The sequence below is a fragment of the Diadema antillarum genome, unplaced genomic scaffold (genome assembly GCF_040938485.1).
Source record: "Diadema antillarum isolate AM-2024a unplaced genomic scaffold, OU_Dant_1.0 seq00000689_RagTag, whole genome shotgun sequence".
Classification (NCBI taxonomy): Eukaryota; Metazoa; Echinodermata; class Echinoidea; order Diadematoida; family Diadematidae; genus Diadema; species Diadema antillarum.
The window spans coordinates 554,002-581,577 of record NW_027271594.1 but is presented as its reverse complement, the minus strand read 5'-3'; the positions used below and the strand labels follow the sequence as shown (position 1 = coordinate 581,577).

At 40.2% G+C, this 27,576-nt stretch overlaps 1 protein-coding gene across 1 annotated transcript in view; it reads right to left on the bottom strand.

Annotated features, from left to right (window-relative positions):
• Positions 1 to 27,576, bottom strand: part of LOC139737328 (dynein axonemal heavy chain 5-like) — a 92,057-nt gene that overhangs the window by 43,376 nt on the left and 21,105 nt on the right. Inside the window, 23 exon segments of the mRNA XM_071648001.1 lie at positions 185 to 331; positions 892 to 1,110; positions 1,729 to 1,857; positions 2,220 to 2,486; positions 3,094 to 3,247; positions 4,202 to 4,401; positions 4,937 to 5,177; positions 5,978 to 6,277; positions 7,335 to 7,453; positions 8,254 to 8,658; positions 9,180 to 9,260; positions 10,550 to 10,756; positions 18,585 to 18,847; positions 19,411 to 19,615; positions 20,089 to 20,300; positions 21,564 to 21,715; positions 22,147 to 22,376; positions 23,038 to 23,103; positions 23,684 to 23,947; positions 24,685 to 24,780; positions 25,384 to 25,585; positions 26,199 to 26,318; positions 27,236 to 27,417. Of these exon segments, the coding sequence (XP_071504102.1) occupies positions 185 to 331; positions 892 to 1,110; positions 1,729 to 1,857; positions 2,220 to 2,486; positions 3,094 to 3,247; positions 4,202 to 4,401; positions 4,937 to 5,177; positions 5,978 to 6,277; positions 7,335 to 7,453; positions 8,254 to 8,658; positions 9,180 to 9,260; positions 10,550 to 10,756; positions 18,585 to 18,847; positions 19,411 to 19,615; positions 20,089 to 20,300; positions 21,564 to 21,715; positions 22,147 to 22,376; positions 23,038 to 23,103; positions 23,684 to 23,947; positions 24,685 to 24,780; positions 25,384 to 25,585; positions 26,199 to 26,318; positions 27,236 to 27,417 (4,461 nt within the window).

Genomic DNA, 27,576 nt, shown 5'->3' with positions numbered 1-27,576 from the left:
CACCTTTTTTTCAGCTCCCTTGCGTGTCCGCTACAGGCCAGTTTGACTACTTGTTGGGTTGCCCAATATGTGATCAAGTAAAAGCGTCGGCTATCAATGCCCCTATTTCACGAGGGAAATGCATCCTCTACAGCTGGTCACTTGGGAAAGGTTAAGCGTTAGGATTTGGGGCACCACTGCTCACCAGATCATCAAAGATGTCCCTCTGGTGGACGTGGATGGTGACGAGGGTCTCAAACTTGGTTCTCTCATACTTGGTGAGCTCCTGGGTGGTCATGTCGATCAGCATGTTCAGCATGTCCAGGAAGTACTGGTTGGTGGTCGCCATGATCTGTGAAGGGGACACAGAAATTATTAGCATGGGACTATTAAAGTTGCAGGGATCACTAATCACACTTGATATTTACATACATCATAGCCAGTAAAGGGACTAGATCTGCATTCGCCTACAAATGTTTTACACCTTGACAAGAACGAGAAGCAATCTACATACAGTGCATTCAACCTAAAGATCGCAAATGCATTGCACGGAATCGTCATCAAATTCATGTACCATTTTAACGGATAGTGAAGTGACCTGTCCAACAACACAACCAGAATTCAGGTGACTAATGCCGACCCCTCCAACAGATTCACCCTGGGTGTTGAACAGCAGCCACAATAATGAATACATATTTTGCAAATAATTTTTTGCACTAGACTGGGTAAGATGAATCTTACATGTTCTTGATTCCATAGAATCAGAACATAAAATAGTATTACATATACATGTAATAATACAAAAACAAATTGCATGCTTTTCCTTTTATGCTAGTTTAATGTCTCATGAAATGCACAAAAATTTCCACACCACACAAGATTTTGACTTTTACAGTGATGGAGACGACGAACCTTTCGGTCTGAGCGGGCATTCTTTAGGGCATCCTCGCTGTCCCTGGTCCAGATCATCTGGATTCCCAGCAGGCCCACCTGGGCCGCGTAGGTGTTCTCAAACTCGATCAGGTTGAAGTTCTCCTTGTCCTGCAGGGCGATGTGGGCCGTGCGGATCACAGTGTGGATGGATTTCCGGATGTTCTTCAGCAGCTCTCCCAGCCACAACTCAACATTGCCCTGGAGGAGAAAGGTGTACCGAAAAAAAAGAAGTTTCAACCTTGTACAGTTCATTCCCATAATAACGAGCATGTTTGTAACAAAATTCTCATTGCAACAAAGCAAACATTCAGGTCCTAAATCATAATCTATACAGCTGTATACACTTTACTGTCCAGCTACAACAAAATTTTGGTATAATGAAAAAAAAAAAAAAAAACCCAACATGCCAATCCAAAGGGCTTTTACACAAAAAGGAGTGCGCTGTCCTGACATTTAACTCCAATGGCTTGCAATCCAGAAACATTATCGTACCTACTCCATGAATCATGTTTTTTCTCCTGCTTAAGGCATTCATACATCTAGCAATCAAGCTGATGTTTTCATCAAGTCCTATGGAAATATTCATAAACATGGATGCAAACTCAACTTCTCAAGTTACAGAATTTATTGAGAATGTGATACCTGGACCAAACAGGCATCATTCTCCTACAATCAGGAAATCTTAAAAACTAATCACAATTCATCTGAATTATACTTAGTACCAAAACTTTAACAATAAAAAGTGAACCGATAGAGTGATAGTTACTGTGATAATACTTCACGATAAGAAATATCAGGGTTGTCATGGCAACTGACCTGGGCATTGATGGGAGTGACCAGGTCAATCTTTTCCTTCTCCCTGGAGCTGATGGCCAGGATCTGGTCGTAGTTCTTCTCGTGGAAGTCCACCGTCTTCACATTGTCAAACAGACCCTCAAGATGGTGCTGCGAGGTGCAAAGAGATATCCATGGGATAACGAAGAGGCCATAGTGTACACCAAAGTCAATAGCAGAACAATGTGTGAATGCTAAATAATTATAATATGGTTCTAGGTAATGTCCTTAGTGCCCTTAAAGCTGAAGATTAGTCATCGGAAAGATGGTGCTTAGGATATTTAACTACTTTGGTGGGATGAATGGACATTACTACATGTCCTACATGATTAATTTTGAACATACATTGTAGGTAAAGCTTGCGTTAGAAAGATTGCATGATTGCATGTAATAGTCTAACAGAAAGACACAAATCACGTCGACGTTTTTCAGGATGGAGTGAAGACACAAAAACTCTCGTTGTCAGTCCTTACCTGGATGGTATGTGAGTCCGAGGCCTGCCCGAGGATCTCCAGCAGGGCGGGGTCAGAGACGAAGAAGAAGCGGGGGAAGACCAGGCGCTTCTTCTCCAGGTAGCCCGTCAGCGACTTCTGGCAGATCTCCAGCTGCTCCAGCAGGTGGGGCAGGAGCTGGGAGAGGGTATCGTCCCCCACACAGCAGCCCACCACGTTGGTGTTCTCGTGGGCCCGCTGCATGATCTTCGTCCAGGACTTGTCGATGTTGCTGAACCGCTTGGCTTCCTGTAGGGATATAGGGAGAAGTGGGGTGGGAGGAGAAAGCAAATGTACGGGGGTGGCTTATTTCAGTTTTGTGCTCATCAATGATCATCTTATTCTTAGAGTTTAGAGTATCTGGTTTCATTAAGTCATAACATTTTAATCCATTTGATAATCCCATCAATTAACCAGTTGAGGATGAGTTCAAAGTATACTTGGGCAAGTGTCTATGAGAAATGCGTGTTGTAGCAAAATCAGTCTGTTCTCAATGGGTTAAGTGGCAAATATGCATTGGGTGATGACTGACACTTGATCCCATTGATGTAAGGATACTAATATTTCATCCTACCAGTCAGAGGACATATTATTTAACACATTGAGGATGGACTGTTTTTGCTATAACACATATTTCCAACAGACACCTGCCTGAGTATCCTCTGGACTAGTCTTCAACAGGTTAAGTTAACAGTCAGACATGTAACAACATCTACACGGCCATTACAAAATACATAGACAGCAAAATTAAGATTTCTGGAATGGTGACATCGCTCAATGAATCCATCACTCATAGAAATGATCATCAAATATTCTACTGGTTTCCGTGGAAGCGGGCTTGGTCACGACATCTCACCTGTGGCAGCTGCTTGGCGATGTCGCCACCGACGAACACAGCCTCAAGGTAGACCCACAGGTTCTGCACCTGCATCCAGTTTTCAATGATTTCAGTGGTGTTGGACAGCCGCTGCACCCATTTCTGGATCTCAGGCTTGAAGGGGGCATTGTACCTGTTTGTGTGAGTGTGGAATACAGGTAAGAGTAGCTGTTAGCATGAAATCAAAGGCAGCAACACTTGTATCTGCATCACCTGTATCACACAAACTGTAGATGAAAAATCATTTATCACAAAATCTACAACTTTGGCATGACAGGTAACTCTGATCACATGGACAACAAAACGACATAAATAATCAAAAGATGATTAAAATTAACTTATAGGTTGCATCTGGAGTTGAGATCTCAATGTAACCAAAACTTGTCTGTCACTAGGCATGTAAGCAACAGAAATGTTTTTTTTTTTCAAAATAACAAATTCTCTGGGTAAATCTCATCAACGCTGATGTTCAAGTTGCTCATAAAAAGACATAAAACATGTTCGTAAAATTACAAGTAGTGATTCTTGAGTGCACATATACATACTTTTCATTTAGCCAAAACATTTTAAAATACTTCCATCATTGCTCTTTACAACTTATATCCAAAATTGGCAAATATATCTCACTACATTTCCAACAGTTATCACATTCATTCTAAAATGTTATCCAAACTTATCACACAAAATATCCCAATTGCAAATGGCTTCCTACCACTGAACAATGATTAATAGAGGCTAACAACTTTCTTCATTGGCAAAGTGCGAAAGCTTTGTACATATAGAGGCAAGCACTACTGAACGAATAAGACTGCCCTCATTGCAGGCAGTGCCATAGATAGAATCTGGTCAACCTGGTTTTCAACTAATGACCGATGATGGGTCAATAACTGGTCCTGTGATTTCCGGCCACCATGTCATTATCCAATGCCGCCGGCATGACCAGAGCTCACGAGCAACCCTGCACGTACTACGTGTTTAAATGCACTATGTAATTAGTAACAACATGCTGCCCATTTTGTTGCAGTTGGCCAGACTCTCTCTCTACATACGGCACTGGTTGCAGGGAGAGAACGAAGCCCGCCCTCACCTGTTGCTCATGAGCGAGGCCAGCACCATGAGACTGTCCTCCATCATGGAGATGATCTCGCCCGTGGTGTCACCCTTCAGCATCAGCTCCCCGCGCGTCTTGAAGGAGGAGAACTGGAAGTCCTGCACGCTCCACTCCGCCACCACCTGTTTCAGCTTGGCCTCGATGTCCTTCTCCTTCACCGCAGAGATGCACACATCCTACAATAGAGGGCGCCAGACATTGGAAAACATTAGTGAATCAACAAGGTTTTCAACAGCTTGACAACATCTTATTATTGTTGCAATTATCACTATTCTCACATATCTATTCATGTCTCTTGAATGTGCATATATCTTTCAACTGATACACGCTAAACTACTGGAGTACCAGTATTCTGGTAGCATAGGAAAACTTTATTCCAAAGATTACTTTCATCTTGCAAACAACCTTATCAATACTGTAAAACCAGAAACAATACAGCATTACATTTTAGCAAACTGGCGACCATGAAGAAGTTACAAGTGTACCACATATAGGGTACTACATATACTAGATTGCACAGACGAAAACTTTTGCCTGCATTTTTACTTTGCAAATGTGAATCGTGGCTCCTTGCAATTTTCACAAAAGTTTCATATATGCAAAACTTTCCAGATTTATAGTATGGCGTGGCATATTGAGGACTGCATTTGCACAAAGAGCAGAAGAAAGAAGAATGAGTGAGTAATATTGGAGAGCCGGCAGGAGCCATACCTCAATGTCTTCCTTGTTGGGAAGGAGAGGAGCGGTCATGATGTTGCGGAGAAGGAAAGTGTCCGAATCCACGTCGAAGGTGTGGCTGGTGATGTTGGCGATGCGGTCCCAGTGCCGGGTCATCATGGCCTTGTTGGACATCATCTCCAGGAGGGGGCAGCACTCGCTGAAGTCGTCGATCTTCTTCTTCAGGTCCAGGAAGGCCTGCCATTCCTTGAGGGCCTTGGGCAGCTTGCGGCATCTAGGAAGCAAGACAGATTGAAAGTTTGCTTTAAATTTGGGTAAAAGAGACTCCTGACTTGTAAAATTTACTCTAAAAGCTGTAATTCTTTAATGAAAGTATCAGTTATAGTCCTGCACAAAGAAATTTGATAGTTCGGAATGTGCCTGATGCTGCACACATTATGGATGTCCCAAACATGCAATGGGCTACATACCAGTAAAGCATTAATTAAACAAAGATGTTTGAAAGTGTCCCAAATAGCTAGGTTATATAATTACATTTAAGTTGCAGTTTTAAGCAAGATATCATAACTTTGCTAGTTTCTGAATGGTGCCATACTCCCTACATCAATTTGCAGTCTTTTATAGCTGGTGAAATTGATGAAAGACATACAGGAATGAAGTTTATCAAAAATCTGAAATACACTCCATCAAAGCTCTTTTAAAACAAAATTTTCTTGACAAAAATCATTCATTTGGGACTTTCCTGGCCCAATCAATCATAGTGATTTTTTTGGCCAAACAATCACTGAGTTTACAAGCTAACATGTACTGTAAAGCAAGATATATCTGTGGCATAAAATTTTTGTGAATTGAAGCCAACAGCCTTTTTTGTGGCATGAAATTTTCACAATTTGCCACTGGCATTCAATGTATACAGTGCAGACAAGAACTTTCGAGTGCATTCTAACTTTGCAAATATAGGCTCTCATGAAATTCGTGAGATTGAAATGCACGCAGATATTCCTCGTTTTTACAGTACACACAAGTGTGAGAAACATAGAGGGAGTTAGAGATATAAAAAAAATGAGATTGTACTTGTTCTGGAAGTCCTGCAGCTCCCCATTGATCTTCTCGATGTCGACGTCCACCCAGGGGATGTCGTAGTAGCCGTTGACGTTCTCGATGACGGCGTTGTAGAGGCCGTAGAGCTTCTGGAGCAGGTTCAGCTCCTTCTTGATGCGCTGCAGGTCCGGGTACTCGGTGACCGGGAGCCCAAAGAGCTCCTCGCCGCCCGAATACGTGATGAACTTGGACCACAGCTCGTCGAAGCGGGCCTGGAATAGCTGGAGGCGGTCGCTGGCCTCGCGGGGTGCGATTCCCTGCACCATGGGACCCCTGTATGAAACAAACACAGTCATGCACAGTTATATGAGTATCGTTCCGGTTAAATTGTGCAATATTGTCTAACTATGTAATCCTTGTTTTGCTGGCTTCCCACTGACGCGCAGTCCGCTACGCATGCCACGATTGGCCACTAGTAGCCAATCACGGAATCTTTGTTAATGTCCCTCACAACAATTATGATGTAAATTGTGGAGTGATAGTGGTGATAGTATTAAAATCTTGAAGTTTGTCATGGCAATTCCATTGATTGTAAACTATTTTCGAAATGTCAAAGATTTGTACATGATTATCGTGATCGCCACAACCGACCTCAAGATCTCATACCATCTGATATGATCACAATTACTCTTCCATGAAGACCACAATGTCAATTTCAATTGTGCAGCAAGTTGTCATAGACATAAACAAAAATTCCACAATCAGCTACTCATGGCCAATCGTGGCTTGTGTAGTGAATCCCTTAACAGTGAAAATCAAGCAGACCACAAATAAGAAAAACACAAATAAGTAGCTCCTGAGTAGCTCCCTATCAACACGTGTTTTTTTTTTCCTTTTCTTCAATCTATTAACAGTCCATTGTACCCATAAATTTCAATTATGTTCAGGTGTGCAGACTGTATGCCTTATGGTGTTGGAAAAATAAATAACTGTATATCATTTGTAATTATATTCACTGCAGAACAATTCCAAATAAATTCAACTGAATTGAAAAATTGAAATTGAATGTCACAATAACACAATACCACATTTACAATGTATGAAGCACATGACTGTGGAAGAACTCAACACTCTTTTAAAATTTGTATGTGGAAATGAAATACAAAATGCTGCGAGTGAACTACCTGTATAGTATTTGGCAAATGGTTTGACATAAACATAGCATTGATTTATCAAGATGATTACAAAGATTTTACAGATCAGGATTTTCCACTGGAGATTCCAACAGAGTAGAGTTGAGGAGTACACTGATAGATTCTACTAGTCTACATGTATCCGTCTGCATGGGCTAGCCAAACCCATCACACAGTGCTCTGTATCTTGCACTCACTTTTCGTTGTACTCCTCCACAAACTGGGTGGAGTCTTGCTGGAAAACGCCCACACCGGTCAGCAGGTCACCTTTGAACTGAGGCTGGATGGACAGCAGGTGATCTTGGACAGTGATGGACTGCAGAGTGGGGGGGGGGGGGAAGTTGGGGGAAGGATGCACAAAATAGTGAAATAAAAATTCTACACTTATTCTGAACGATGCATGCTATGCGAATTAAAATCAGCACTGGCTTTCGTGTAGAAGCTTGGTGGTCTAGTGGATAAGATGCCTGTTCGGAGATCAGGAGGTCATACATGTAGCTTCGAATCCTGTTTGAGTATGTAGATGTATGCCCATTTCTTTTTCATGGCTAATACTAAAACACTAATCAATTCAGTGCTTATTTACAGTGATGTAGGGCAATTTGTCAATCAGCTGCAATACAAACAGCTTGACACAAAATTTCATCAATTCAAAAAATTTTACACATGATCATCAATTTCTTGATGTAAAGTCAAATTAGCTTACATCTAACATTAATTCAGCTACAAATGTATCTTCTCACTGGTAGCTTACACTAGAGATGTCTCAGCTCCACACAGCGGCATGAATGTCATTTCATATCTGATGCCACAAATCTCGCTCTCAAATCCAAAGTGTTTCTCAAAGATTATTAGTTTCATACTCAATATGACATACTTTGGGAATGTGCAGTCCAGCAGCACAAACATCCTCACTTATTTCTTTCCTGTAAAGATTTTTGCATAAGGAAATTTTAATTTCTTCCTCTCCACCTCAAACATACACTACCCATCCTCTGCTGATAATCCTAACAATTATGGCCTTGGTCTCAAAGCCAATACAAACAATAGGAAATGTTTCAACAGTGCATCAAATGTTGTTACACATCTCTTGCGAGTAAATTCCACATTATCTACCTGTGAGGTGACATTTTTCCAGCTGTAAGACAGGCTGTCGACTTTCTCAGCGTTCCCGTCGGAGAAGAAGAGCTCATATTTGTTGAGCAATGCATAGGACTCCTCAATGGGAGTGATGGTCATGTCGATGCGGATCTCCGACTCGCGGATCTCGTTGAGGGACGCCATGGCCGCCCGGACGTCGTCGAGGTCCTTGATGGGGCGCGAGAGCCGCTTCTGGAGGTCCTCGATGAAGTCAAAGATCTCGGCCATGTCGGCAGAGGCCTTGGAGTTCAGGGCACGGCCGAACGCCACCTTCCACGCCTTTGTCTCCGCCACGAGGGCAGTGTTGAGTCGCTCAGTCATGCAGATGACAGAACCTACACGGTAGTTAGGCGGGATCTCTGTAATCTTGTGCTCATAAGCCTGACGTTAAAAAAAAGATATAAAGAAACCAGAGGTAAGACCGACACATGGAAAACTTCTCCTTCTTTTCCCCACAATACCATAAAACACATTCCAATGCTTCTCAGAAATCTTCAAAGTGCCTTTTGAAAATTTGGTGTTCTTCTTGTAAGAATTACATCAAGGCTATTCCTCTTTTGATTTGATTTGATTTGATTTGATTTGATTTATTTATTCTCTGTATGCCATCGTGAAAGAGAGAGACTTCCCTTACTAATTTGTATGCCTTCTGAAATTGTTGTAGTCCTATCTGTAAAACTTACAGCATTTATTTCAGTGCTTCTCCCAAGGCATAATCCAGTTGTCTTGACAAAAACATCTTTCTATCACTGATAATTCCAATCACATAAGAGTCATTTCAATCTTTACAAAGTCTGTCTTCTGGTTTCATCATGAAAGATTTGATCTACAGATCAAAAGGATGAATTCTCTAGGAAATAAAAACAAACACACAAACACACACAAACAAAACCCCAAATTACCTGGTAATATCTCATGTTGGACTCAATCTCAGACATCAAAGGCTTGGTGTCCATGAATTCCTTCACCTTTTCCTCAGGATCCTGCAAAATATGACACAGAAGAACAATGTTTACATGTATGCAACAAGAAACCGATGGATCTTAAAGGGCAAGTCCACCTTCATATACATAAGGATTGAGAGAATGCAGCAAAATTAGTAGAACACATCAGTGAAAGTTTGAGGAAAATTGGACAATCCGTTCAAAAGTTAGGAATATTTTAAATATCTGCGCAGTCACTGCTGGAAGAGAAGACTACTACAGTGTATGATATCACATGCGTACAACTATATAAGGAAAATAAACAGAGAATTTCACAAAACTTTACTTTTTGAATAAAGTGCACATTTCTTCGACTTGCTACTGACGTATGTTAAGGGTAATATTATTCCCCCTGCCTTCTGAAAGAGAGAAGTCGAGTGCTCTTTTGTTATGCGAGAAAAATGGAAATATGTTGAATTTTCTTTATTCTTTCTTAATATTCGTTATACTCATGTGACATCACAAGCTATAGTAGTCTTTTCATCCAGCCGTGACAGAGCAGAAACTTCAAAAATTCATAACTTTTTAACGGATTGTCCGATTTTGCTCAAACTCTCACTGATGTGTTCTACTAATATTGCTGCATTCACTCAACCCACATGTCTATGAAGGTGAACTTGTCCTCTAAGGACACAAAAATAACAGAAAGCAATATGATGCAGTTACTACTGGCTGTGTAAAGGTGTTTTTTTTTTTTTTTCTGGGGGGTGGGTGGGGGAGTCATTGGCAAAAAAAAGAAAACAAAAACCCAGAAAAAACTTACAAAATTACTGTTAAAAATGTTTCAATAAAAACTGATGTGAATGAGAAATGTGGCATAATGAAATACTGCAGATTTTCACAATTCAATTTTCTTAAATCACATGCAATGACTGTATCGACAAAAAATGACAGACCTTGCAGAAATTACATAAATCTAACATATTACAACTTTGTGGCTGTACCAGATCAGATTGTCAAATTTTACAAATTGTCAATATTTATTGAATTTATTTATCAAATGTAAAGCTGGGATTTAAACTGTACAAATTTGCAAAAAACATTGAGTTTATCATGTGGATAAGAAGCAATCTCAGTGAAGAAAATATTTCACACTACAGGTGAGTATCTTTTTATGTATGACAAAACTTCACCCCTAGATCAGATGCCACAGTTAGAGAATCACAATAGATTTACTTGTACGGATGAGTTGATGGGTATTACTACATGTAAGCACACATGATTGTCTTTTGATAGGCAGAAACAAGAAGGAGGTTCATCTCAAGCAGCCGACTCTGGGCTCAAGGTACCTCATTCCAGAGCTCGCTGAAGTGGGTGAACTCGTTCAGGATGTTCTGGCACTCAATCTTGAAGTTGCCCACGATGTTGTTGAGGGCGATGACCACCTTGATGATGTCCTTGTGCTCGGCGATGACCTTGTGCAGGGGTTTCTGGGATATGGCCAGCAGGGTGACCTTCTCTGCGTCCGCCTTCTCATCCTTAGATTCCTCCAGCTCCTGTTGGCAGGAAGCAGTAGAGGAAGTTTGATTAACCCACTCAACACTGAAACATTCAATTTGCGTGCCTGAAAATGCACAACCAACAGTTGTGCCGACTTCAGATAGTCAACGCAACTTGTGAATTCTATAAAGTTACTTGTAAGTGTGTGTATGAATGCATAGACTTATAGAATAGCTATGTACAGTAATGTTATGTGGCCCATATATTCTTGTGATACTTCAAGAACTAGTTGGCACATGCGATTAAAGCTCATACAATCTGTACCCGATAAGAGCTTAAGATAAAATACATCGAACCCTGATCATATATCTGATATTAAAAGGCAAGCAATCGTCAGTTTACTTACATTTTGAACTTGCACAGATGAGATACCATTTCAACAGATTAATAAAAGCAACATTAATAGCTGACATAGCAATACATGCTTGCAGATGCGGTTAACGCAACAGTTCCACTCAATGATATTAGTCGAAACATGGAACGATCATGATTGATGAGACACTATGAATGGAGCAGTTGGAAGAAAAATGTGTACAAACACTGACACTAGCATTACAACTGATTGCTTGGGAGCTGAATGGGAGAACGGTGGTTTAATTCTGATGTTGTTTATGAATGGATATATATCAATATAGATACCAACAAAGCAAAAGCTTAAAACAGAATGGAAATGGAACTCATTAGTTAGAGAGATGTCCATGCAGAGACACAAAAGGCATCTAATTGAATTTGCATAGTAATGTAGAGTTTCAATATTCATCCCTCTACCACAGCTGTACTGCATTCCTTATTGTTCCTCTTCCAAAATTTGACAATTCCATGGGAAGGTCATGATCCCACTCACTAATTCCCCAAAATGGGAATACCTTCCTACCTACAAATTGTATGTGGCCTCATACAGTAATATTGCACAGGAGCAATTTCTAGCACTGTGTGTATTTGGAGGAAAATTAACACTGGATTTTGGTGCTAATATTCTGTCAGGATAGGGGTGATCACTATTAGCCTTAACTTTTTTTTTATACTAGCCAGGCGGACTACTTAGAATCAATTTTGACACTGAAGCAATATTTTGGCTAGCCAGACGGACTAGTTACTTCAGAATTTTGTGATTTTTAGCTAGTCCGACATGATTTTGGGTGGCCAATGGCCAGCTGACCATCGCCAATTTCGAACCCTGACTAACTTGACCTTTCACAGAACTGACATGAGAAAGTAAACAGAATAAATGTCTCACTGTCCATCTACAGTATCTGATGCTACATCAACATTGCATGTTCACATACTTTGCTTTCACGATCTTCTAATTTCTAACACTCCTACATTTAAAGGTATATATTAAAAAAATCATATCACTAGATGTGGGTAAGATCACTTGAAACAAGACGACACTCATACCTAATAATGATATTATTTAAATGAAAACTGAGCATTTTGAATGTCAAAAATGAGTGACACCTTCATGCTAGTCACATGCTGAGCTTCGTATTACTTTGAATTTTAATCATCTGGGCAACATCACTGATCAAATGGAACAGACATGAAATAACCTGACTTGTACAGACATGATAACCCATCAATTAATGAATATAAAAGGGCTAGCAAGAAAAAAGAAATAAACATAGAATATGCATGATGCATCACAACATAATCTGCAAATTGTGATAAGTTGTGCTGATGAAATGCTGGTGATTGATTATTTTTGCAAAATGGTAGATGATAAATGATGTTTGTTTGTTTTTTTTCTTTTGATTAACATCCATTGTTGGCAGAAATATTAATTGCAGAATGCATCACAGAATAATATACTTCAGGTAAGATATGCTGTACATTATATATATATATATATATATATCTTTGTGCAGAAGACCAAGTGAATTAAAATGCAAGGCAGAACAGAGTTTTGCAGGATATGTGAACTTTAAACACAATTCATTACACAGAATTGAAAGGTGAGACATCCAGACCTATGATGTGATAAATATCTCCCCACTCCACTCGGAACGCCATAGATACATAACACTTGCAGTGATGACATATATCATATAAACACTGCACAAACTTGACATACAAATATTTACCCCATCCTTACACCCCCTCCCCCCCCCCCCCCCCCTCCATGAGAAAGTGGCTCTGAGTCTTATTCATCCCACAAAGTAAAGCATTCAACCCTGAGAGTTGTTCAAAGCAAAACAGAAATACTTGTAGTGAATGCATTATTTTCTAGCTTAACTGTACAAGGACAGGAACAATGGTCTCCCACCAGGCACTTTTACCTCAAATATTGAAGACTTTGGCTTTTGGTAAATGTATAAGATGGGCTCTCTTGAAAAACAATTATTTGAATATCCTTATTGAAGGGCCATAGCTTTAAGCTCATTACCGGTATGTTCCTCTTCATCCTACAGTACTCTCAATTACCAAAAATCTATATCCTACATCACAATATTTTGTGTCCTTGTCACAAATAGCCATTACACTGTCCTAATAATAATAATAATAATAATTGACAGTGCTTATATAGCACATAACACATAGTGATAATGTCCCTATGCACTCAAAAAATGAAAAGATTGTAACAAGAACATATAATTCCAATTACAGTGATGGTACCGAGCTTCATTTTGCTTACACTGTAAACAAATGCGTTTTCAAGGCAGACTTGAATCTATTTATGTCAGTGATTTGTCTCAATTTCTGAGGTAAATTATTCCATAAGACAAGGGCATTAAATGCAAATGTTTGTTCTCCGTAAAATTTGGTTCTTCTGTTTGGAGAAATTGGACTAATGCTGCATATTAGTCATCCCACAATCCCCATGATGAAAAAATGGCACAAAAAGAACTTGATTAAACTGGCCAGTTTTACAGATACATATTCCAGGTGGAACATTCAATTGGTTATTTATGATTTATGATCCCTCGTACATGTAAGGATACTGTGTATGGAGATGAAAATTTTACACTTTTGAGCAGTTGCCAGTTGTTACTGATTATATGCTGCAGGTGAGTAATTTCAAGATGTCAATCAATGATACCCAAGCACACATTTTATGCATGGGAGTAAGCAGGTTCCACCAAAGTATATACACCATTAGCTTTTGGGAGCTTACCCCTTGGTACATGTTCATCTCCAGCAGTTGTTTCTGTTTTCAGAAACACAACAAACAGCTCAAACATGAAAACGGTTCAGATAGGAAGTGCATTCACGTTTTGCCTCATCACCTTTTCTTTTTTCTTTTCAGCAAGCAAATTCTTGAAGCTTTGGAAAATGAAACTAAGGAAGATGAAGAATGCTAAGAATGCTTCTTTTCTTCTGAGGATAGGATTATAAAAAATTCCATTCTGAAATGTGCATTATCTCAAGTTTTGTCCAAAGTTATTGCTTTTCGTTCTCCACAATGACAGTGATGTCCTCATTTGCTAGGACATTCCCTCCATTTCTTTGCTCATATTTCGCCCCAAGATTGCATTTGGCATCAGAAGAGCATAGGATGATTTAACAAGATGAGGAAGAGAGAAGATATCGCAAGGAACACCCACTTAAATGTACTAATGTTTGTGATATTTGTCTAGGCAATTTTCTGATTTGGGAGGAAATGCATCACTGCGAGATCACTGCCCTGCTCTCACAGAGCAATCGTCTTTACTCCAAATAATTTTGAAGATATTCAGGTATAGTTCACAGAGTCTGGATATTTGCACAACAGGAATGTGTTATCACTTGTCCAGTGGGAAACAGATTCAGAACACACTCAAAATAGGACTTGAATATATACATGTATATATGAATATATCCATTATATAATGGACCACATCACAGCATTCTCAATTTGAGCCTCCAGAACAATGGATCAAAGATAAAGTTAAGAAAAATTTTAAAAAAAATTGAAGATGGCACAGAAAGTTCTTCTTGTGAGATGATCAGAGGTGCAGCTGCTGAAGTGTAGAAAAATACACAAATAAATGAGTGAGAAAAAAAAAGGGGGTGTGGTTAGTTAAAGTTGTAATGTTAGTGTGAATTCCACCGACTGTGACAGTGGTGATGAGCAGGTGGGCAGATGGGGAAACAGAGGGTGCGCCCCCTTGGGGAGAGTTGACACGAATACGTCACCTTTCTATCCCCCAGCATGATCTTGGGTTGTGGGTGGGGTCAAAAAAAAAAAAAAAGAGGTGGGTGACATCACAGACGACATGGAAGGGAAAAGTTGGATAAGACAAGGCTTTGGTTAGAAGGTGGGGGATTCTACGACTTTCACCACTAACACCGTGAGAGCTATGAATAGAATGAAACCTCTATAAGGAACACAGACAACGGGTAGACAATAAACACACTGACTTCTTCTTCTATACTTCACATTAATGCTCCAACTCCCAACCTCTCCCCCTCTCCCATAAAATAAGGATATAAACAAATGTAAAACCACAGGTGCACTGGATATACACAATGTTTGCTATTGCTATAAAAGTGAAAGAAACTGCGAATATGGCTTCGTAACATTATAGAATGTGCAAAAGATATTGAAGAGTGGCAAGGGCAATTACTTGAATGATTTGGAAAATTTGGCAAACTGGCAAGGTTCACTCAGGTTTGCAGCACCCATGTAGACTGAATTACTTAAATCCTTATAGTCATTCATCTCTACTCCAAAGAAAATGCACATAGAGGTAGGATGGATTTGTAGTTGACTTCTGTCACTAATAACGTCAAAAGTGGCACATTATTGAACTTTACAGCAGTTTAAGTGCTTAAGTGGCCAAGTTTTGGGGTTTACTCTCCCAAAATGATAGTGTCTGTGCAACAGTGATAATATTATAGAAAACCAAAGATATGAGTTTTACTGAGAGGAGACTGCTACACAAGAACTGCTACACAGTCAACACGATAAAATAATTTCACTGGTTCCATATACATTTTACACCAAGTGTCCACCGTAAGTCGTGTCAAATGAATTGGAGAAAACTGTGTCACAAACTTTTCATCACAGTTGCTCAGTTGACAAAGACATTTAACTTGTGTTTTGTAATAGGCATAAAGCAAAAAAAAAAAAACATTCTCAGCACGGTGTCAGTGACGTATGAACACAGCAAAACTTGATGTTGAAAACATTATTGGTCAGGACATGGTGTACTTTGACATATTCATATCTTATATGCAAATTTCATACCAACTGAGAGAAAAGTGAAGTACAGTCAAAATTAACTTAACATACATTGCATACGCAGTCATAAATTGTAGCGTAGTGAGCAGTGAATTGACACTTACACTGAGTGTTTAAGCAGACACGTGTTCTGTAGTGTATGTTTATAATGCTTTTAACGCCATTAAGAAAGTGCACAATACTCTTGCCTCACGTTCGATTGGATCTTTGCAAACTTCAGATTTGACAAGAAAGTGCATTTTATGACTCGTTAGAGCTTCATTCTTTTTTTTCTTTTACATCTTTTCAGATGAATACAGTCCTTGCAATTTTGTTTGTGGGTATTTGGAGGTGACTGTGTGGATAAGGGTACACATTCCAGTGGAGTACTTGCTTTGACCATTCCGCGCTGAGCGGATACCTGGGCCAGCCATTTGCTGAAGAGGTCGGGAGGAAGCCGTTTCTACGGCAACCAAATTAGTGACCCGTTTAGGAGGAGGGAAGAGAATGACAGAGTCAGAGAGTATCCCTAGTTAGTATAGTGAGACGTGGTCAAGTGCTGAGGGACACAGGGTTTAGATAGACGACTTGATCCAAATTTAAGTGTGCCACGAGTAAAGACACCAAAATCCCTTCAGTTAACCCTTTGTGCACTCTGAGTAAAGATTGATCAGAAACTGCTATAATGCTGTGTTTGCCGTCTAAAGTTCCTGGCAAAGAAAGGGTTAAAGCACATGATGCTCTACCAGACAGTTGCAAGACCTGGCATATCTAACCCTGTCAATTAAGTGAGACAGCTAACAAAAAATACGAAATCCTACAATTGGTCCCCCATCAACAATAAAAGAGATTTTTTTTTTTTTAAATATTTCAAAAAATCTGACCTCTGCCTCACAACGATATCAAAGAGCTTGCAGGGGAATGGGCTTTGCGGAATAACAAATTAAATTTTGGAATGTATTATCGAAGCAGTGAAAACTTTCACAGAATTTTTTGCCTGAATTACATAGATCTCTTTCATTCATTGCCATAAACATCACGTCTCTTAATTATTGTTACACATTGCTTTTAAAAATCTACTTACACCTGACAAAATTCCCACATTCTTTGTCTTTCCTGAAATAACATAATTTTCACTCTGAAATGAAATCATCTCACCAATAAAAGGGAGGGTCTTTTTTGTTTCTCCCCTTTGGGGGGGGGGGGGGGGGGAACCAACAAATACTACATCATGACTGGTTGGAAAAGAAAAACTGAAAAAAAAAAGACAATGACGGACAGAGAATAGATTTTTATGAAAAAAAGCTATATTGGCTTAGATTTGCTGCTCTACAGAGGCACAAAACAGTTTGTGGGGCTGGACATTGTCTCTAAGTGTCATTGCAATCAAAGTCATTCTAATGCAAATTTTTCAACACCTAGAGTTCAAGATAGGATCATCATGCTTAGGATAGATGTACAACGCATATTTAGAGAATAGTCAGCGCTTTGAAGAGATTTGCCTGGGCCTGACATGTGAGGCATGTTGAAATAAAGACGCAATTTGCCAGACTTCAAAAAAACTATCTCGAAGATGGCGCGATAGGTCACTGAGTGACCACTCTCATCAAAGGCTCAGCTTGGAGCGCAATATCAAGAAGAGGTTCGGCTTTGCAACGACTTCCAAAGGAGAAGCAAAAGTGAAGGCCTACGCTAAAAGATCCTCTGCCTTTGAAGGTGAATTAAACATGGTTTCCCCATTAGTGATTTAAAAATTGTTTGACCCCATTTTTGGAAGAGTTTCCAAACATCTACTTCCACCTGTAATGGGCGGTGAAAAGCACAAATCTACTTCAATAAGGGGACAAAATGTCTTCATATTCAAAAACAAAATTGCACAAGGACAAAACAGCATCCCTGCATCAAACTGGGTTTTTCTCTGAAAAGTAAAACTTCTCAGTGATTGGGCAACACAAGTCTGAACTTCGATAAGAAAGGTCACTCGGGCAGAAACTACACCTAAGAAGGCAGACTAGATTTGAAGGAGATTTTTTCTCTTTGTGCAATATCTGCTCTTGACATCTACAGAAGCGTTCCAGAATACTTGCTTCATGTGTGCGCGACACTCTCCACCTTGTACCAAATATGTTTGCAGAACTTATATTCTAACTCCCAGAGGGGATGAACACGGGAAAGAAAAAAACATAAACATCTATGAATATAATGCTAAATATTAGCAGATACTGGAAATAATGACCCGGAAGATTTCCCCATTGTCAAATCAATCTTTCATAGCTGCAGATATGCCTCAATTTTTTCTTTCTCTTTCTTTTTTTTGCTTGCTATCAAGTTGGTATTAGCCTCACGTGTGTACATGTACATAAGATGTGTATGATATACTTTCATTCATTAATGGTGAGATCCCATGCACCCAATGGAAATTATGCAAGTAGGAGTGTTTTTTTGTTTTTTTTCAAACTGTTCAAGACCTCTTTGGTGACAAGTTGACCAGCACAGTCGATCCTGCATAAACTGCTGTCAGATAGAAGTAAAGCCAATATAAATGTATGTCTTGTCCATTAAAAGAGATTGTGCATATCAGTGAAATTGATACAGCTGGGTCATCATCATTACCGATAGTGCATGCCTATATCTGCGTTATGCGGTCAATCTCGGTTTATACGAACAAGGTGACCCTCTGTTACCTTGAGGGCGGCCTTCTGGCTGAGGATGGTCTGCTCCCACTGCGGGATGTTCTGGGCCATCTTGAGGATGACCTGGACCGCTTTGTTGACCGTCTGCTGGATCTCGTCCAGGCTGGGCTGGAGGACGATGGAGGGGATGACCAGCACGATGTCGGCGTGGAAGAGCGGCACCTTGGCCTCCTCGTTCTCGGTGGCGCCGCGGGTGTACTTGTTGGTGCCCGTCTGCAGGCGGCGCTTGATGGTGTCCAGGGAGAGGCGGGTACCTTTTGTGGTGAATGCAAAGTGCAGAGTCAAGATGGTGGCACATCCATTCAAACACATACATGCAGCTAAGAAATGATGGTGTATAAACCATCCTTACAATGCACCACTTTCTTGCACCACCATCTTTCACCTATTATACATGATGAAACATGACATTTACATAGCATTGTTTCTTGTTGATAACAACTACAAGTAGATGGTGTATAATGATGGATGATTGTAACATCACAAATATTATATACATATAACATATGTAATGGCAAAGTTAATATCATGAAATTGTGGCATATGTTACTGCATCTCAGTTATAAATGGACAAGTACCATGTGAAATAAGATATGACTATTCACTAGCACATGCATCTGTACATTGGCAGCTTACAGGGCTGCAGATAATGCAAAGACTCAATCCAATTGCAACTACACACCAAGACAAGTATGTGGGGCTTAAGAAAGATAAAGGACAGCCCAAGATGTACCCCAATTTTTACCTACACAAAGTTGAATACATGGGACCTGCTGTTTCACAGGAAGAAAGAAGGGAGGCAATTAATGGCACTCACATTTGATGAGGGCATCGGTGTTGCGCTGGCTGAAGCTGCCGAGCATGGTGTAGAAGCAGCAGGGGAGGCACTCCAGACACCGTTTGTGCTTGGAGTCTGGGTGGAGGCAGGGATAGGCTCCAGAGAGGTTCTTCTTCTCATTGTCCCGCAAGTTGCTGACCAGCAGGCCAACCAGGTCCTTGACCGAAGCCTCAACTGCCTTGCTCTGCCTGCAAGATATACCAGGGTTGGAGGAAAATGTTAAATGTTACACAATTGTTCATCCATGAACTGCTCAAAAGTATGGCATGAACCTGCTGAAGAGAATGGAGGCAAGCCCAGAGGGGCATATATCTATCTATTGTATCTGTCATATATTTCATAACCATATCATTACACGAAGTGTAAATGAGAAAGCAGACGTACACTTTTTCAGGAAAAAAGTTAGTAATATCCTACTTTCGAGACATTATACAATGTATTTGTGTCACTGAAGGCAATATTTTTGTGGACTACTTGTTTCCGTGCGTATCGGTGGACTCAATTTGCAAACATGAAAACATCACAGAATATCATACCATATAGAGTGTACCAAAAGCCCACAGGGGGAGTTGAGGGGTGTTCTAGAGATGGCTAGACCACATTGCCATCCTATGTGCTATCCTATCCTACAATATTAGGGAAAGAAAAGTTGGGAACTTGCCTCGTCAGCTGCTCGCAAGCTTCTTGGCACGTCTTCTCCGTGGTGGCCAAGAATTCCTTGGTGGAGGTCGGCTCGTGGATCGGCAGGTCGCACAGGGCAGTGGTGGCCATGTCCTTCAGGACGTCGTCGATGCGGCACTCCAGGAGGTCAACGACCTGCTTGGTCAGATGCTGCATGAAGTGGATCTCGGTGTACGTCTGGCTGATGTCTGCAGAACATAAACGGAAACGAATGGATCACCTGAAAAACTTTAGTTTGCTCTTAAAGGTAGGGAATCCCATTTGCACACCTTAAATGAAGAGTTGTATAAATACAGTGATATGTTGAAGAGAATATCATTTTAGAAACTCCCATAAAGTATTGAAAGTGGAAGGTAACATTTAGTACATTTTTTTGACGGTTAGATTTTGAATTGAATTGTTTTCGGGGCTCACCGTAAATTCCAGTACATTACTAGGCTACCTTTGCAGACCCAATGTACTGCATGTGTGTCCATCATGTATATTTTGTGAAGAAAGTTCATCAACACTTACAAACATTTCTATATACATTCTTACCACACACTCTATATGTTATTACATCAGCTCTTGTACTGTTAGATTTGTGTTTATAGATCACAAATACAGAAGAATGCAACAAAAAGGCTTAAGTGTGGCTGACACACAGAACTACTGAGTAGTTGAGTTTTGTGCATTATTCAAATTTTAGATAACTGTTGACTTCCAAATTTCTAAGCAGTGGCCTAAGCAAGTCCCCTGAGGTTCATATTTAATGTTTTGCTGCATTTTGGGAGGTCTGTAAAAGGTATCCCCTACCTTTAATACACCATAACAATAATATGCTCACAGCATTACAGATTTCAAGGACAAGTCAGACATCTACATAGAAGTAACACCTATTTTTTTAAACACTACAAACGAGATTACAAGAAGGACTATGAAATATAAATGATGGTCGACAGTCGTATTGGGCACCTATTTATACGTTTGAGCTCTTTTTCTTGACCCTATGACATTTGATCTTTGACACAAGTGGCTTGACTGTTAACACTACAGCTGTGCATAGCCATGAAAGATACATATGGTTCATTTCATCACAATTATGTGCGTCATTCTCACATAAATATGAGAACAGGAAAGAATAAGGAAAAGACGGACTAATGGATGGATGACAAGAAACATGTCTTCAAACAATTATGGGGAAAAAGTTTTAAAAACAGAGGTACTGAATACCACCGAGAGTATAATTCTTGCAGCCTTTTCAAGGACTTGGAACAAGGTACTGTAAGTGCATGTATACTCAACCTGGATTCACTGTACTGCAGTATCTCTATTCCATGTATTAAACTAATATGAATGATAAGAGTATTCATGGGAGCCAAATGTAACTCCCATGTGTTGCTTTGCTTTGCTTTGCAGTTCTGACTTCTTTCTGATTTGGTCATTCTTCCAGGAATTGAACCATGACTCACATTGGTCAAGGCTGAGCGATGTCCAGTTGAGACTGGTCAGGCCCGGCTGTAGGGCGTCCTCCACGCGCTGCCGGAACGGGGTCATCAGAGGGAGGAGGATGTTGGGGATGGTGCCAACGATGCGGTCATATTCCTGCAGCATCTCAAGCAGTCTGAAACCAGAACATTTTTTTTTTAATGAAAAAGAGAAATCAAACAGATGAAAACAACAAATTATGAAAATTTGCAATGCAAGATGAAGATGAAGACGAACAGCAAGAAAGTGTTAGTAATCTTCAATGTCAGTGAATCATCTGCATGACATCACATACATGTAGCAACCTTAAACTTTTCATCTTTGCCACTTCCACTGTAATATTGCTTGTGTACAAATTTTCATTGGTAAATTCTCTTAAAAGACCTAAAGTGGACCAGCATTTAAATCTAAAATCGAGATCAAAGCTATCGCATAATATTTCGTCAAATGGGAGCAAGAGGGTGGTAAGTCCACACAAAGTCCACGTAACACTCTTCTGTCTCTCAACCAATGATCTACGGATGATTGTGCCCCGTCAATGTGTGCAAGGACTTCAGATTGGCTCACCCGACGTAATTGTCCTTGATGTCCTGTTCTCTGAGGACTAGGACTCCAGCAGCCTCTGGCACTTCCAGCCCAAGCTTGCCCATGTACTTGGCCTCAGCAATCAGCTCAAGGACCTGGGGGTCGAAATTGACAAAGAGCTCCTTGGTCTCCGGGTGGCGGACCAAGAGGGAGGCCTGCAGACCAGACTTGATGTTGTCTACTGCCTTGAACCAGCCGCGGTGGTAGAGAACCTGCCAAACACAAGGGAAGATGCATCAGAATATGAACATCATTTTGAAAAAAAAAAAAAATTATGAATTCATTAGAAGAAGAGTGTTAGGGTTGGCAATGTACACACTAAACACCCTTCTGGCTTTCTACTGACAATCTACTGCATGCGGCAAATAATTCATGAGGATTTTACTTTCGCAAATTTCGCAAATTGGGTGCTATTGGCAAATATATACAACACTGATTCCATTCCATCAGATTAGTTTTGAGGAAAAGTGTGGCATTTATGGTGTAGCAGCATACTTGTACGTATGTCAATGAAAATGTCTCTTTCTCTTTGTTAAGAGCAAGAATGCATTTTGCCAAAGCTGGATTATCTGCTCTCCTGGGGAAAGACCATAGCATTTATCAGGCAATGTGTCTTTATGTCATCCCATGGCCTTCAACAATGCGAGTTCCACAGTGTGATGTCATAGTCATTTATTGCAATGGAAACTGGTTCTAAACAACCTCACCTGGCCCGAAATATGAACACCACTGTTGCTGACCATGCTCTGCACCTAGTTCCGACCCAAGCTATGACAAAAGACTGTGACATACTCACTTCGGTACTCTATACCACTGGAATTATTAATGAGTGAAAAGGAAAACTACCTATTATCTGAATGCAAGGGGACTCACCTCATACTCTAGAAGAACTGTGGCCATCTTGTTGTAGTTACGGATCAGCTTCTTGGCTTCGTTTGTCTGCGTACAAAGACATATATATGAGATGTCAAGGAGTTATAACTGCTTCATGTATCAGAGAATCATTGACAATACACCATACATTGTACATACACATATGTATGCTTTCATCATACAGTGTGGCATCACACACACAGGAATTTCAAATACTATGCTACTCATACGTGCTGTGGCTGTTCACTTCTTGATCTTCGGATGCTTGATTTCAGTAAGTGCTCTCACAGCCCAATATGGTCTGTTTACTTTGCTGATACACTCCTTTTGCACATATGTACATGTATATATGCTGCAAAATTTTTCAGAATTCATAATACAGTATCATGAAAAGAATATTGTGCTGATATGCAAACTTGGTTTACAGTGAAGGCTGAAGTATCATCTAAATGATTGGTAACTCCAAATCCTGTACAATACTACACCATTTATATAATCTCCTTATAATCCTTGTCAAAATAATTTGGCTATTAATAACATCAGCTTGCTATTGAATAATGTTTGGATGATTTAGAAACTTTTCATAGTGCCCACACAATCGTGAGTCAGATATGAAAGGTATTGGCCGATAGGGGGCGCCCCTCACCCGCAGGATCTCGGCCTTCATCTTGAATGCCCGCATGGGCTGCTCGATCTTCCGGTACAGCTGGCGCGCCCAGACGATCTTGCCTGCCACGGGCGGGATGTTGCGCATGGTAGGCGGGTCCTCCTTGCCCTTCTGGTACAGCTTGCGCACCGTCTCCAGGTCACGCCCGTAGTTGGCCAGCACCCGCATGTACTTGTCATTCAGGTTCAGGTTGGCTCCAGTGATCTTCTCAAACTTGCCCAGGAGCTCAATGGCCTTTTCAGTCTGTGGTACGTGCAGGTCACCACGATGAAGCGAGACAAAAATGAAAATGACAATATATAAATGACCATGACCTCTATCAGTACATATGTGCATATGGACAGAAATGTACCTAGTCTCTTGAAAAGGTGTGTGAAATGTTTGCAGGTCACCAAGATGAATGGAAAATGATTAATACATAAATGACCATGATCTCTATCAACACATACAGTACATACATGTATGAACAGAACTGTACCCACTCTCTTAAAAAGCCTCATATATCTGATGTGGAACATATAGAGAAAACGTTTGAACAATACCCTAACCATTATTTGTTTCTTGGCTAATTAGGGAATTGCTCCATCATTAGTAACAATGATGCAGCCGGCAGAAAACATACTCCTGAGTCATGGTATAAACAGTGAAAGTTTAGTGACTTAGCTTACAGCTCTGATAACCTAGCTTTGTTGAAAAGGATTTTTAAAATTCAGTTAGCTGATTAATTCCACTTCACAGTTCAGTCATACATCAAAAGTAATACAAATCTTATTTGCCATTGTGCAAAAACCAATAAAAGCAAAATGGTACATAACTTGAACCCTCACCATCTTGCCAGAAGCTCCACAATGAATAAGAATAAACACATGACAAAAATTCCTTTGAAAATTGTACTAACTGGGAGCAGTTTGACAACAATTTTCAAGCAAAGCATAGCATATAAGAAATCAGTTTTGCATTGAAAAGTAATGCAAACTTACGGTAAGAGGCTTCTCAAACCAGCTGTCTACAAAGTTCTGTAGGGCACTGTGAAGGCTTTCAATCTGGGAGCGGAAGTCCATGTAATCCTGGTCAAACTGTGGAGCAACAGATATACATACATTAAAATACTACCTCAGGTTGTCTCAGTAACTTCAGTCAAGGCCTTTCTTTGCCTTTCTTGTTTATAAATTCTCAAAAGAAACATCAAATCAATAATAATCATTACAGCTGATCTCCTACTCCAGCATCACTTGATGTAACAAATGCATTAATTAAGCAACATTTTGAAGAGTCAGGGATAAATTTTCATCAAATTTGCAAATGATTGCAAAAGCATAATGAAGAGTTTTGTCGCAAAATGGGCTATGCATGTATTTTAAACATTTTTGCAGTATTTAGTCCATCAGCAGACAGAGCAAAATAAAACTTTTCTAGCAATACCTCACTTAAAACTTAACAAGGAATATTCTTGAAGTTATTTATAGAAATATTCTGCATTTTCTCATTTTATGTCTTCATTTTAATAGCTTTATTTGCAAATACCTCAACGTAACAAGAATGGATTTAGCTCATTTTGCAATTAAACTCTTTATATATTACGCAAGGATGAGCATAGAGATCATTGCATGGTGAAACTCATTCTCATCAACTCGCTCCTTCTGGGATGAGAGTCAGAATCATTCCATTTCTGAGCTCACCTCTCCCTTGCGATGGTCAAGCAGGTCATAGTTCTTCTTCTTGTACGTTGCCACAATACCAGTGAAGCGAATGTACAGGGAGTCGATGCCCTCGATCTTGACGTCGGCCAGTCCGCTCAGGGATTCCATGGTGTTGACCATGTCGGCGATGCGCTGGAGTCGGCGGCAGAAGGTGTCAAACTTGCCAAAGATGTAGTTCTCACTGATGTGGAGGACAGAGAGAGAGACAGTATAAGTTGTCATGGCAACCGATAGATGAGAGATGGCAATATGTTCTGCCTTCACAAATCAGTATAATTATCAGCAATTGTGTTCAAACACAAGATGCACAAATAGGATATCTGAGGACACAGCAGTCTTGGAAAATGAACATTCATACGCATTACATGAGCCCATTTTGCTATATTTTGGACTTTAAAGGCAAAACACTATGAATATCTTACGCAAAAGAGCCGTTAATGCATTAACTGAGCATACATGTTCAGAAATAAGACAAAGAATTGTACGGATAATAACACTAGAAACAACCAATCCAATGATGACATTGTTCACTAGGAAATTAATCTCCTCACAAAAATGTGCTCTTACCCCTGCATATAACTGTCACACACGCTTTTCACACTCTTTTCATTTCATATTACAAGACAAAAATGTAAACATAATAAAATTCATCAAATGACACAGCTTTGAATTGACTGCTCACTTATTCAACAATCAATTCAATGAAATTGCTTTTATCAAAAACTCAGGACATTTTTTTGTTATTTTTGGGACCAGCTAGCTGTGTGAGTTGACCTCCCTGGATGGCTCCTTACCTGAACTCAAACTGGCGCTCCTCCGGCGTCTCTTTCAGACGTTCCTTGGTGCGGTGGAAACACTTCTGGTACTCGTCGTTCAGCTTGATGCAGTCATTCAGTCTCTTCAACAGCTCAGGCCTAGAGAAGTAAAGAAAAGACAAATGAGGGTAAAAATATAATGATTCCTTAAAAATTATATCAATCATCTCAGTGGTTTAATGATTACCAAGTCGCTACAGATGTTTGCTTGTGTGTGCATTCTACAGGCGGAGGAGCAGAAGCATAATCTCATGGTATGTAACACATGATAAGTTTTGCAGTCATGTCTACACATAACTCTGCTTCTTTAAGACTGCAATAGCATGCAATGACCTCCTGCTTTTATAACAAATGGGATCAAAGAAAGAAACAGCACATGAAGTTGATATTACATGTACATGCTGCCTCATCTGATGGGATGGTTTTTCAGTAAGCTTATATGCTAAGACATTTGTTCATTTCTTGTCTTTTCCCCAAAGTTTCAGGATTGATATTGCTTTACATAGTGGTTATCAAATATTCAATTTCATTTTTATCGTATGGGGTGCTTGGGGTGGGAAGTGAAGGGCTAAAAGTTGAAATCAGAGACTCCAACCCCAAACATTTCTTAAACTGAAGACTCCTCTGCCTGGACTCCCTAGCAAACTTGAGACTCTTAGTGCATGGATATGCACAAAATATTATAATAAATGCACATAGCACACATAATGAGCACAAAGAGCGATGTTCCTTGCAGCTAGACATGCAACCTGGGGTCCAAGCTCTGGGGTTATAGATGCTCGATTGCTATCTCAGCCTTATCTTTAACATACAGGACATGCATATGATGACATAAAGTTGGGCAGGAGAAAGCTAAATTTGAAGCAGGAGATGATACATCTTAAGCCAGAGACACACAGCTAAAGTGGGAGAAATTCAAACTCAAGCAGAAGAGCAGGAGTTTTTGTGATAATAGCCTCAAACTGGGAGAGTTGGAGTCTCTGAGAGTATGCGAGAAAAAAGTTAATCCTGCTGACCTCTCATGGTCCCAGATCTTGGAGACGTCCCGGTTGATGTAGGCCTTGCAGGTGGTGATCATCTGGTTGGTGACCTTCACAAAGAGTGAGGTCATGCGCTCCGAGGTGTTGTAGTAGCGCGAGATGCTGTGGATCATGCGGATGGCGTTCATCAGGCTTGGGATGTGCTCAATCATGGCACTCTGGAGATGGAGTGGGGGGAGGATGGGTGCAGGTTAGAAATCAAAGACAGTGTCATCAAGAGGCTGTTAATGGCAGGGTAAGCATAATGTGAGAAAATGCTGACACTAAACAGCACCTTCTGATGTTTATTATTTTACCCATGGTGAAACAGTTCACTG